The sequence below is a fragment of the Sinocyclocheilus rhinocerous genome, unplaced genomic scaffold (genome assembly GCF_001515625.1).
Source record: "Sinocyclocheilus rhinocerous isolate Xijiao unplaced genomic scaffold, SAMN03320098_v1.1 scaffold127, whole genome shotgun sequence".
Lineage (NCBI taxonomy): Eukaryota > Metazoa > Chordata > Actinopteri > Cypriniformes > Cyprinidae > Sinocyclocheilus > Sinocyclocheilus rhinocerous.
Genome location: NW_015664685.1, coordinates 50,920 through 64,994, shown reverse-complemented (window position 1 = coordinate 64,994; position 14,075 = coordinate 50,920). Strand labels below are relative to the sequence as shown.

The 14,075-nt window shown below is 37.7% G+C and overlaps 1 protein-coding gene across 2 annotated transcripts in view; it reads right to left on the bottom strand.

Moving 5' to 3' along the window:
- The window catches only part of taf6 (TAF6 RNA polymerase II, TATA box binding protein (TBP)-associated factor), a 58,525-nt gene that overhangs the window by 13,088 nt on the left and 31,362 nt on the right, over positions 1 to 14,075 (bottom strand). For both annotated transcript variants that reach the window (XM_016541154.1, XM_016541155.1), the window contains exons 8-12: positions 11,593 to 11,670; positions 5,064 to 5,165; positions 4,535 to 4,717; positions 4,307 to 4,381; positions 2,989 to 3,114 (exon numbers count right to left, since the gene is read on the bottom strand). In XM_016541154.1, the coding sequence (XP_016396640.1) occupies positions 2,989 to 3,114; positions 4,307 to 4,381; positions 4,535 to 4,717; positions 5,064 to 5,165; positions 11,593 to 11,670 (564 nt within the window). The remainder of the gene's footprint in view (positions 1 to 2,988; positions 3,115 to 4,306; positions 4,382 to 4,534; positions 4,718 to 5,063; positions 5,166 to 11,592; positions 11,671 to 14,075) is intronic.

Sequence of the window (14,075 nt, the reverse complement as noted above, 5' to 3'; positions counted from 1 at the left end):
GTTGCTGTTTGAGTCAAGGCGGTAAACCGGTTAGAATTACGCACACGCTATGAATTAAAAAAATTAATAAATAAAAAATGCATACCGGTAGTGCCTTCATCAAGTATCATTAAATAGTCATTAAGTATCATTAAATAGATTTAAAATTCCAGCTTCGATACTGTTATTTGTTATCATTGTTTATGATAAAATTCAATTGCAATTACAGTAATTTCTTAATGTCAGGAGTTCAAAATAATCAATCAGTAATTTATGATATTTTGAATAGAATAACACGCATTCATATTCAGTCACATCTGCTGCGGGTTATTTGTGTTCACATAGCTGTACTAAACAATGCACATTAGGTCATATAATCCAAAAGTGTGCACACTTGGAGAAGTATTGATATATTTACGCGTTTACTTCACATTTCTTTAGACAGAATCATAATTTCTATTCATTTTCCACTGAATTATGTGATCCGATTAGCATTAGCGGCTTCCAGTGCTGTCTGTCTGTGTTTTCTGTGCCGCAATCAGTGTTCTGACTCAGAGGAAGCTCATTCGCTGCTCATATGTTACTCATTTTATGCATTCATAACCCGTCTCTTCCGATAACAAACTTACACTAGGTGGGTAAATGTGTACTGGGATCATAGCGATGTGGATGAGTAAATCATGTAATGCCAGAATAATGGCTGTATAAAAACAAAAGAATAATGACAAAAGAATAATGAGGATTACACCTTATACCTGGCAGAGGTCTCAGCGCAAAGAGGAGAAAATACTGTAGCAGACCAGTTCACGATGCGCGAAATATTGGATGAAAGTTTTTAATATTTAATTGGGGACGGGGGTTTATATGAATGTATCTCTCAGGGGAACGGACTGTCAGAAAAACGCTGTATCACTGCTGTTCCATAAGCACCATCTGCTGTCAAAGAGTGAATTTAAATTTTAATTTAGCCCGTCTGCTTTTTTTGTTTCGTACAGATGTTTTATGTAGCATAATTTCAAAAAGCTAAAGTCAGACCATTCTGTTTTTACTTTAAATTGTTAAATTTTACCATCAAATTTATATAAAAAACTGCTCATGCTACATGTACCATCTTGGTTTGGATCATGATTAAAATGCAAAGATAAAAAATAGATATTAATAATTTGTTCCTACAACCTGTTAATCTGTGGCCACATTTCATTAATTCAAACTCTTGTTAAATTTAAACTAAGGAATTAATTAGTACAACGTGGCCACAATATCTTTATTTTCCCCCCGCATGTCATGTCCAGAACTCAAAAACTAACAAGCACACATTGTGTTAATATTGAATGAGAATTGCAGCACACAAACCCTTTCCAAGACAACTAACCATTTCCACTTTAATACTTTAATTAAAATGTACATTTATTTGCATAAATCACATCAACAATATGAAATATAGCTGCATACAGCAATTATCGGGGCCAAGCCCATTTTGGCATATTTGGGCGTTGGATTTCATTTCGATACTTTTAAACATTGCAAAGTTCCCAATGTAAAAAGTAAACACTTGCTACACATTGAATTTGTAGAAAATCTTCAAAGCTGTGTGAGAATGAGCTCCCAAAAAAAGTTATTTAGCATTTTAATCAGTGTAACATGCAAAGATAAGTTAATGGTAATGCAGCTTATGGTTAATTTGATAGCCGAAGAGTCACATTAAACAGTATGGTAACTGGTTAGCCTGTAACTTATTAGCATGCTAAGCTTAATAGTATAAGCCAACAAACACAGGCACGCTCAACTTTAGAGAAGTATTTCTCAGGAACGGAAGCAAATATCAAAAATCTGTTCAATCATTTCTGTGCAGCTCGGTCCAAAGATCATCTGATCAGATTTTGGACAAAATTGGACAAAATTTGTAGGAGTAGAAAAAAAAAGTTTTTCATTTACTTCAATATGGCAAATTGGCACAACTAATTATTGAAAAATTACAAATGACATATCGTCAGAATCGGCATAACCCAGGGAATGAAATGATAATGAAATTTGGACAATGTTTTCAAAAGTTATAAGCGTTTTTGCAAAAATCGTTATATCTCTGGAACGCTAGGTGGCGCTGTGTTCAAACTTCTCAGGTACCTCCGGTACATGGTGTTGATGATCCCTACTGAGTTTTGTGCCGACAAACCAACATCGGCAGATTCCAAGGAATCCATAGACACCAAGATCATGCTTGTCTGACTAACTGTTCAAAAGTTATAAGCAATTTTTGGTATCTCATGACCCATAGGTGGCGCTGTTCCCAACTTTGACATGGACCCTCAGATCATGGTCTTGATGAATCATACCAAGTTTTGTTTCGATTGATCAAAGTTTGGCCGAGATACAGCCTCTGAACCAATTTCAGTTCAACCTTGTTAAGTTCGCGACATCATAATTTTTGAACCAAGATGAATAAAAAAATATGTTCAGTCATTCCTGTGCGGCTCAGTGCAAAGATCATATCTGCCAATTTTTGGAAGAATTGAACAAATTTTGAAGGAGGAGCGAAAAAATATACTGTATACTGTATACAGATACTGTACTTTTCAAAATGGCCGCTACTGTAATGGGTGGAGTCTTAATGTAAGCTATTGAATGTGTTCACCATGAAGAGAGGAATCATGTGTACTAAGTTTCATTTTTTTTTAGAATAAGGCATTCGAGAATTATTACCATTTCAATGTTGAATTTTCGAACTGCTGGTGGCGCTATAGAGTTGGTCCTAGAGACCCCAAAATTGGTCCGATCACTATTCATGACCATCACTACAAGTGTGCCAATTTTCATCATTTTCCTATGTTCTGTTCATAGGGCTGCCATAGACTCTCATTTGGGAAGAATAATAATAAAAAAGTAAACTAATAACAATTACAATAGGGGCTACAGCCCCTTTGGAGCTTGGCCCCTAACAAACATGACAGCACCAGAACTAGAACTACTGCTCATTTGAATGACTGACTCGTGTCGTTGTGAGGTACTTACCAGTAACAGACTCTGCACGTGATCAGCTCCGATCTTATCAATGTTGGACACCACTGGCCCATCCATCACAGCTTTAATACGAGCACCCTCTACAGACAGCCGAGGGATGATCAATGTCTTTATCACCTACATGGAAATTAAAACGATTTAATGTTTACTCTCAGTGAATGATCAGCTCACTGGAATGATAGAAAAACAGCTTTTGAAAAACCAATACGGTACACGAGACTGCTGTACACAGTGGCACTGTTAAGCAAAATGCATAGCGGCAACTTGTTCAGTCAGGACTATATTCACAAAACAGCACGGCCTTAAATGCCTTAATGCTTGAATAAAACAACACAGCAGTAAGCATTCATTATTCATTAATCATTAAGTGCCTTGAACTAGAAGGTAAACTAAGGTTATCAGTTGGCCTTTATGTCACAATTAAACTGCACAGAGTAAGCAAACTTTTAATTTTGGGCAACTTTTAATTTTATCATCAAAGATGGTGTCTACAGAAATAAATTTTAAAAATCTTTAACAATTTAATCAGTCTGGTAAATCAACAACTGATTTAGAACAAAACATGGAATTTTTTAAATATTTTTTGTCAAATAAGACTGCACAACAGAACTTGAATTACAACCCCGTGAGCATCATGTGTTTGAGTTTGTGTAGCAGACAAAACTACGCCACTCATTCACACAGACATGCAGAACATGCAGACATAATAATGACATGCACTGACTGGCTGTTGTGTTTATTTCTGCTGTGTGGTAGATTAATCTATCCAACTTATTTTTCCCGTAAGAGTGGGCGCGGACCCATAAAATTTGTAAATTTTATGGGTCTGGCTTCTGGTGTCATCCGCTTCCAGCTATATTTAGCTGTACAAAACAGCTTATTTTGCTGCTTGATATTGCAAATGGGTGTGTCTTACTATATTATTTTAATTTATTATCTTAATTATGAACACAGGTGTGTAGTGCAAACTGTTTTACCATTTACTGCACGTTGTTATTCTTCTTGTTATTTCCCTACAGCAGCTAATGAACCAAAAGTTTCGCACATTCACAGAAAACAGCTTACTTCTGCATTGAAAAATAAGGTGGATACCGAGTAAAAATGTCCAGAGCTAATGTTACTGACATACATTTTATCACACGCCATGATATTGTTTAATGGCCCTATTGTACTGATCAATTAACATTCAAGACCCTAAGAAAAATGGCACCAAGTTACAAGTTATATTATATATAAAAAAGTCTAACTATAAAAGTGCTTCCAAAGCATTAAATACAGTTTTAGTTGACAGTAAATGAAGGAGACTCACGTCATGCCCAAGTTCAGCAAGTCCAGCAATGCAGCCATAACGAGTTGTCCACTGAGTCTTATCATCCAACAATGACTGACAATAATAAAAAAACAAAACATAAAATAATGACGGGCACTTCAAGCTTTTTAGACCACTTCCGGTGCATTGGCATATCAGGTATATTTGTTTAACTTAGATAAAACTAATATTTGTTTGTTAACACACAATGAGCACGGTGTCTACTACCTTAGTAAACGTCTTGGTGATACGTGACTGGATGTTGTTGGTTGTTGTGCTGAACGTCTTGCAGCTCTGAGCCATCAGCCGGGCAGCAAAGTCTCGCAGAGCCCAGTGATTGTCCACGTCAGGCCTCAGACACAGCTGCTTACTGACAATACACGTCACCACCGCTGGGATCAACTCATGGAGCTGGAAGAGTGAAAGTAGTTACATTAATAAAAATATAATTTTTCTAGAAGCAGGTTTAAGAACTCAAAATGTCCTTCCCCGGTCCAGAAAAATAATTTACTATAATCTCAAAAAACTGCTTGTTTTATATGCAAAGAAGAGCCTATCATAACACAGCATGTGTACATAGAACTTTTAAAGGTACAGCAGCAAAACAAATCAAGAGTCTTAATTCTAAAGGTCAGAGTGAGAGTGAACATGATTTTGAAAAACTAATCAAAAAGGTAAAATAAAATAGGTAACATTTTCATAAGAGATGTAAATAAAGTGTATGTTATTATTAGTATGTAGTGTGGGAATAGCTCACATATTTCTCCAAATATAGAGTTGGATTGTCCATTAAAGCCTTCACCATCCTCATCAAGTATATCAGCAGAGCCAGGTTATTCTGAACAACATTTACACGGACCTGAAAGAGAAAGAGATAACACTTATTCTTGTTCCAACAATATAGAGGAACTAACACAGGCTCGGTTCTATGGGGGTGCACCATCAACGAAAGCAAGAGAGCACTCTCACTTTGGCCAAACTTATTTTACAAACGCTCAAAACACCTTTTTTTGTTCAGTGCTGAGTTCTGCACACACACACAAATCTTTTCATTATAACAAATTAAGTGTAGACAAGATGCAAATAAGAGTTTCATTGTGTATTCCCAACCAGTATTGTATAAAGCGCTTGTAAGGATAAAAGAAACTCAGATACTTTGATCTTCTGAGACAGACAATACACACACAGTGCATTAACATACAGACATCTGTTTCCGCATCTCACTGAGAGAAAATGCGGGAAAACGTCTCTCACATATGCATTGGGTTTTTCCTCATCCCCTTCCTTCCCCGCACCCATCCTTCTCTTCACCCAGCACACTCAGAATGGTCAATAGTATAATGTTCTATATGAATGCAAATAAGATTTACAGTCATGTGTGGTATCATTTGAATAGTCTCAGGACGAGTGGTATAATGGTCTTAATCTTACAAACGTAGACTAAAAGATAACACAGATCTTAAGAGATACTTTGATTACTGTAGAGGGTCATTCCATGCAAATTACCTTCTGCTCCCATTGAGGTGCAAACCACCCAGGTCTGGGACCTGGGCTCATGCAATGAGATTATGGGTTTCTGACTAACCGCTTGACCTTAGTTTAAGTTGTACTCAGTTACGTTAACCATGCATATTGTTTCAGCTTTGATTAAGTTGTACGTAGTTATATTAACTATCGGGGGCTAGGCAAGGGGTTCTAGCAGAACCGCTGATTAATGTTTTGGGCATTACATGGGTAACTGTAGGGGGCTAAACAGACCTACTATTTAAAGCATATTAAATAGTATTAGCCACAAACCTCTGGCTAAGGATCAGACTGGCGAGTTTGTGATCGTGGAGCCCACGTATAGCGGCCGCCGTGAGGCATAAGCGACATAGATTCCTAATGAACGAGTAAATATAAAGTAAAGAGTTAACTAGAATAACCAAATGTCAGAATAATAGCAATAATTAAAGACCGACAAACAACCAATTTGCCTTTCAACCTAAATTAGAGGTCATACTAAAATGGAGTCAGATTAGATAATAAAATGGAGTCAGATTTGAGTTAAACCTAAATTGAATAACTTTGCGCGCTGAAAAGACCGAACACGCAAGAAACCTTCATCCACCACTGGATACCTTCATTGGGCCAAGTGCGTGGACCTTACACGCTATACAAATAAAGGTGACTTGACCATTCAGCTTCACTGATTATACGAGAATTTTTTGCAAGAGTGCAGCAGAAATTTGCAGACATCAGAAAAAGATTGTGATGAAGTGAAGTGAGTGACAGCTTTTTAGTGATTATAAAAAGGAGCACTCTTCCTGTGCTTTCTATATATAGTAGGGCTGTGCAAAAAATTGAATACGATTTTCATGCGCATCTCGTTAGTAAAGCCGCTTCTGCTGACAAGCGATTTTGTGTAGCTTGTCAGTGAACTACGGCTCTGTGTAGTAAATGACGCTCCATCTGAAAGCACGTGCTGGAGATTAACTACTAATCACCAGAAGCGGCTTTACTGATGAGATTCGCATGAAAATCGCATTCGATTTTTTGCCCAGCCCTAATATATAGTAATTAACAATTTAACTAAAAGGTTTTTTCATGCTGCTAAGAGGATCGACAGTCACATACATGCTGCAAAGTTTCAGGAGTGACATCTGTATTGTGACATTATTCGTATAATGTGAGATTCACTCTTGAAATTGCAATGATTAACATAGTGAAAATGAGTGCAATGGATGGGACAAAAAAATTTCAAAACAGATGTGCATTAAACAATGTAAATTCAAACTAATATATAAATATTCCATGTCAAGAAAACTTTTTGTTAGTAGGGGAGGTGGGCGATATGACCCAAATCTTATTTTACTTATTCTTATGAGAAATTTTATTTCACGATAACAATATATCCACAAAAAAAGCTCAACCAACTAAAGAGGGGATGCAACCAAAATCAAAGGAAGAGAAGGTTGTGGTGAACAACAGTCGAGATAGCATTCCAGGGACCAGTTTATAGCAAGGCCCCTCTCTAAACTGCCGGTGTGGAGGGAGATGTGCAACTCTGTGATTGGACCTTGGTGGAGGAACATAAACAAATGTTCAGAAACATCAGAAAAGATGCCAAGACAACTGCCAGACACCTCTAGCAGGACAGAAAGGGAGAACTTCTGCACCCACGACCACCTAAGAGAGGACTTCTCATTGGACTACGGGTTGACCCTAACCACCAAACCCAATCCTAAGGTTTAGGAAAGAACTGCCATAAAAATTCCTGAGGATGCAGCAGCAGTGGCCGAAACAAAGAAAGGCCACAATGATCTATCCAAATCCATTCATAACTGTTTGGAGACCTTAAATGGACGTAATCTGCAATACATTCACTTCACCCTCAGATAAAGTACAGTTTATATTAATGTCTACTGACTGTTAACTCGCGCAAATGAGGATTAGAGCCTGTAGCCGGTGAAGGAGTCTCCAACCACAAACACAGACGTACATCGTCTGCCTATATAAGGTATTTCATTGCATTTTTACAAGTAATATGAACGGTCTATATATGTGCAATATTTTAACCGAGCCCTCACTAGCTGAGTTTAATGCCACAGTTATGTTAGAATGCATTTCATTCTTGTTTCTGTGGCGGCGCGTTGGGCTCGTCATGGGGCACACGGTCCTGAGAGCTGTATGACTGATGTATCCGTTCAATTTAACTTTGCTCCAAATATATGAACTTACCTGTTTTAAATACTTATATATTTAACATGTTCGTTTATGTCCAATATTTAGTGTTAAACTGTTGGTATTTAAAATAAATCTACTTTTGATTTTCACCGTTGACTGCAGACCTTTTAGACTGATAACTTTCGTGCTCTGATGCGGCAAACTTGTCACAGGACTAGCGATGTATGACTGTTGTATCCGAATAAATATGAAATGGCTGTTTTACTTTTTTTTTTTTATATATATTTAACATGTAAGTTTATCAGTATGTTTGAAAGTATATTATTTCGATTATTATTGCTTTCATAGGCTCTCTTAATTAAAAAATTAACGTGTCGACGTGCTGTGGGGCATAGTGTGGAGCACAGCCTGTTCTGAGGTAGAAAACACCGGTTTCTGCAGCGTTGAGCCTTGTAGCCAATCACAGACATCAATCAGAAGTGTTTAAGCTAGAATCCACTGACTGCTCCTAAAACAGGAGTTTTGTTCAGTGTTTCTAATTTGTGCACGCTCGCGAATCCTCTCATTAGGACAAACAAAATGTACACACGATGCAAATAAGATTAATTGTGCAGTAGTGTACAGCTTCATATAATATAATGGAACTTTATGACATCGCGAAGAGAGATGATTGACAGCTTTTTAATGACGAACGTCTGTCCGAACGTCTTGAGCTTTGAGCGTCTTACACTGCGGGTGACCCACGTGACGCCAGCGTCTTGAAATTAGCTGGTTTTTAAACATTTAAGGACCAAACTTTGCACGTATGGGTAATGGAAAATGTAAATTTAAATACAGAAATACAATGCCATTTTGAATATTGCGTTGCCATTTTGAATATTGCATTTTAAATTGAATTTCGCTACCTATATGCTTCCATACTGGAGCGCGCGAGTACCGAATGACTTAAAATAATACATTTTTGTGACGATGCAATAATGACTGATTAGGCAAGTGACAATTCTGTCAACTGTACTGAAGCATGAGCTAAAGTCTTGTATCGCAGCGTGCAGCAGCTCTAGATGCGCCGATGTGAAGAGAAGGTCAAAGAGAGAGGACGCAGTACAGCTGAATCACTCACGCTGTTTTCAGATGAACTGATTTGATCTCATGGTTTGTGTGGATTTATTTACTCATCTAACCTACACGCTATATTGAATAAATGTTGACGGAGGGTGGGCGTGGTCAGCTCGGAATGCATTTTCAAATTGAATTTTGCTACAAATATCCCACGGCGTCATGATGAAAATGCAATCCTAAGTGTTCTAACTGTTAGTCTAAATGCATTTAGGACAAATAGCATTTAAATGATCATTATGCTACCATTTCTGCTTGGACATGTTACACTTATCAAATCAATTTGTGTTATACATTTTCATTTTCATTTTGCAACGTATAAAGCGTTAAAATTTGCATGCAATTTACATATTAAGACTACTGTTGGAATGGCAAATGTAAATTATATAATTTAATTTTCATTTTACTTTTGCACCAAACTTTGCACGTATGGGTAATGGAAAATGTAAATTTAAATACAGAAATACAATGCCATTTTGAATATTGCGTTGCCATTTTGAATATTGCATTTTAAATTGAATTTCGCTACCTATATGCTTCCATACTGGAGCGCGCGAGTACCGAATGACTTAAAATAATACATTTTTGTGACGATGCAATAATGACTGATTAGGCAAGTGACAATTCTGTCAACTGTACCGAAACACGAGCTAAAGTCTTGTATCGCAGCGTGCAGCAGCTCTAGATGCGCCGATGTGAAGAGAAGGTCAAAGAGAGAGGACGCAGTACAGCTGAATCACTCACGCTGTTTTCAGATGAACTGATTTGATCTCATGGTTTGTGTGGATTTATTTACTCATCTAACCTACACGCTATATTGAATAAATGTTTTGCAGAATTTTCCCTCATTTTAAAGTCGAAAGGATAAGTAATGCGATATCTGCGCAATCCTGCATCCAAATTCAGGACCTGATTAAACATAATTCTATTATACAGAGAATTGTGAAATAGATTTCCAATAGACTTTTCCAAAACTTTCTGGTTTTATTTATTTTTCCAAAACTTTTTCAGGCCTGGAAATTGCTGTTTTAAAATTCCATGACTTTTCCAGATTTTTCATGACCGTACGAACCCTGAATGTGACGATCGGGTGCAGGTCGGGTGCGGTTATCTAAATCAGAGAAAAATATAGGTGCGGGCGGTTGGCGGGTGGATAATTTATTTGAAGCTGCGGATTCGGGTGACGTTTTAGCTCATCCGCGCATCACTAGCGTGCATTAAAGACTTTTAAAATAATTTTAACTCAAAACTCACTTTGTGACAGCAGCGAGTGTTTGAAATAACTTCTGTTTGAGATCCGATATGGATCATGATCATTATACAAGACAAAAATATTTATATGCGATGCAAATGCACTGAACTGACTGTATACACAACACAACACACAAAACTACATATTTTGTATGCTCGAAAGAATATCAAAGCAGCAATTATTAATCATACTTACAGGTTGTGATTTGGAGGAGCAAACTGTTCCAAACAAACTGGGCACTGACCCATCTTTCAAAGACAACCGGTTTACGAATACCTCATTGAACTTGCAGAGATTGGACAAGCAGTCGTCAGTGAAATGAGGAGAACACAGCAAAAAGTTGTGATTATACTGCTGTGGTATCTTAGTAAAGATGAATTTTAACCACTGATTCTTCACAGCCTCATCCTTTGAAAGTGAAAATAAACCGAATTTACTTTCACAGCACAAGCACAACGTCTTCTTGACATTACGTTATCCACACGAACGAGCTACAGCATTCGAAGTTTGTTTTCGCGGGATGTCCACACAGAACGTATGCGGGCATTATGCAAATGTAAGAATTTGTGATGTGTGAAATTCGTGGAATGGGATTCGAATTTAAAACGACTTGTTTCAGCGGTTCAGAGTAGACTCTTTCTTTTGAGAGACAATAACTTTATGAGGCACTTTCAGCTTTAGAACTTTGCTGACTGTTTACATTCACATACAGCTGCATTACACACTGCATGAAATGTAATTTTCAAAAATCCATAATAGGGGGACTTTAAGTAGTACTTATATTTTCCACCACTTATATACTCATATATATATATATGGGTATATTTGCATACCGCGAAATAAACAATATAGCAAAATCTCTAAAGATAGATACTTTAAACCGTGGTAATGATATATACCATCATCCCACCCAGTCCTACTTTATTCTTATTAAAAAAATACCCCAAATTTGATGCCCTTAATGTTTTGGCAGTTTTCCCCCCATGGTATCGAAAAACGTATTTTTATAGGTATTGTATCGAAGTTAGACATTCCAGTAGTGTGACAACACTAATATAGTCCCCCCCCCCAACCCCCAATATTTCTTTTTGAAATATTTTTGTGAGTCTTGGGATAGATTATTCTTGTCTAGGTGGGTCCTGGAATGAAAAAGCTTGGGAAGCCCTGACCTATACCCGTACTGGTTGTAGCCATGTTACACTGGCTAATAAAACAGTTGTAGCAGATATAAGTAGTCCATGAATGTACTCACGCCCTCAGAGATGAAGGTACTGAACCTTGGCAGCATCTGGTACAGCCCTGGGTCTGTGGCTATGCTCTGCAGTGCTTCCTGTTGGCAGAATTACAACAAAATATATACAACATGTCAAAGTTAAAGAAAAAAATGGATCAGTAATATATATCATGATGCTGCAAGACATGCAAAACACAAGTGAATGTCATAGGGACAAACAGTGCTATGGCTAGTACATTTTCTCAATTTAACTACCATTTTCAGGTGTGGTGTGGAAACTTAAAGGAGTCCTAATATGCTTTTTTACATTTTCAATTTCCTTTAAGGCATAATGCTGCTGTTTGTGCATGAAAAAGATCTGCAAAGTTACAAAGCACAAAGTCCACTCCAAGGGGAGTTATTTTCTATATCAGTAAGCACTGTTTCTGAACTCCCTCAAACACCTCAATAGCCGCCTTTCCACTATGCTAGTGCGTGGCAGGGCCAGTCGCGTTTCCACTGTCACTTCCGAGGCTTGATCGTGCCTTGTCAGGGCTTCCTCGGGGCCAACGGCCAGGGTTTTTTGGCCCGCCAAATACCTTGGGCCAAAGTGGGAAAGCTCGGCCTTGAGCTTGCCCACTTTGGCAAAGGCGGAGTTTCTCCGAGTCTGGAGAGCATCAGTGCAGCGGATCTCATAGTTACCAGCTGACATCAGCATTAAAGACTTTTAAAATAATTTTAACTCAAAACTCACTTTCTGACAGCAGCGAGTGTTTGAAATAACTTCTGTTTGAGATCCAATGTGGATCATGATCACCATACAAGGCAGAAATATTTATATATGCGATGCAAATGTACGCTAGCCATTACCATAGTAAACATGGTAAATACGACCGCCTGAAAAAATCAGACAAATCATATAGGCTATCACAATCGTATATTTATTTAGTTACATATTTTATGTCAGTAAGTCTAGTCTCTTTATACCTGACTGTCTGATGTTCATATTTAGCTCCGCATCACAAAATATAATCATAGTTTTTTGTCCTGTTTCTCTGACTGAAAATATAGCAATGCATTGGGACTGGAGAGAGTGCTACAGCTACTCAGGTCGTATTTCTTATGGAAAAATTATAGAAATTATCATTCTTTCTAAATGTGATGCATACTGTCTAGGGGTGCGCCGATCCGATATTCAGTATCGGTATCGCTCCGATACTGCCACTTTCTGCTGGATCGGGGTAAGACGAGATCTGTCAGATGAGACCGATCCAAATCCGATATTGTGCGTATACTATTCTGTTATTGTTAACCCCCACGAAAGGCACAAAAACATTATAAAGCACCATAAAGTTTCCGTGCACTATATTTCAAGTGTTCTGAGACCGTTCCATAGTTTAATGTGAGGTACAGATGAATATTTAAGTGTTAAATTCAAGTTCAAGTAAACTCTTCTCTCCGCTGCGGCTGTCAGTCATCCTTCATTCAGTATTCAAACTGCATGTCGCGTTCAGAGAGACAGTCAAGACGACGAAACTCTCTGTATGATACAATGTTCCTATTATTATACTTGATCTGTAGAGAAACATCAGTGGTTTTGCATAAAAGGACTTTATCTTGCTGGAGTTTAGTGCTAATTCTAAATCATGTCACTTTCTACCAGGTGTCTGTTAGATCATGGAGTAGAGAGCAGTATGAATTGTTCTTCTCGTTTCAGTAACTGAAATTTAAAACTGTTAAAAGAAAAGGCTCAATAAACTATCGCACAGATATAATACACCAGGGCTCGCAAAATCGCTAGCACGACGTCCCGGGGCTATTGTGATTTCCATTCGGGCTACCAAAATGTATCACCGCCCTGCCCGACGGGCTATCTTGAACAGTGAAATAAAATTCATTCCTTGATTTGCGTTGTTCACTAGCATGTAGGGGTAAAACGGATCATAGTTGATCGTTTGCACGTGTTTCTAAGTCTTGCCGATTTAAACATTCAAGTGTTTTAAACCATTCACGCACATTCGGAGCTGCGCGCACTCATTCAAAGCGTGCACAGAGAACCGCGTTTCAGACAATGCGCGAATACAGAATTGATTCCCCTTTCGCATATCCTTGCATCTGAATGAACACATACACACAAAATTATCTCAAAATAACTGTCTCGGCAAGTATTCTCGTAAACACAGTCAGTTATGTCTTAAGTGAATGTAAACAGTGGTGAAAGAAATATCAAGTGCATCATTATATTGGATCCGTGCATTCAGTCTTAATGGGGCAGCAGCCTATAAATACCTGCTGTTCCATAAGCGTCACCTGCTGTCAGAGAGTGACATTTGCGTCTCATTCACAAAGGTAAAATCAGACCATTCTGTTTTTTGCTTCAAATTTCGAAATTATACAATCTAATTGCAATCTAAATAACATGCATTTAGCATCCTTGTTTGGATCATGATTAAAATGCATTTTTTGCCTCCACAGCCAAAGCATTAGTTTGTGAAGAGATTTATTTTATTTGTATTATTTAA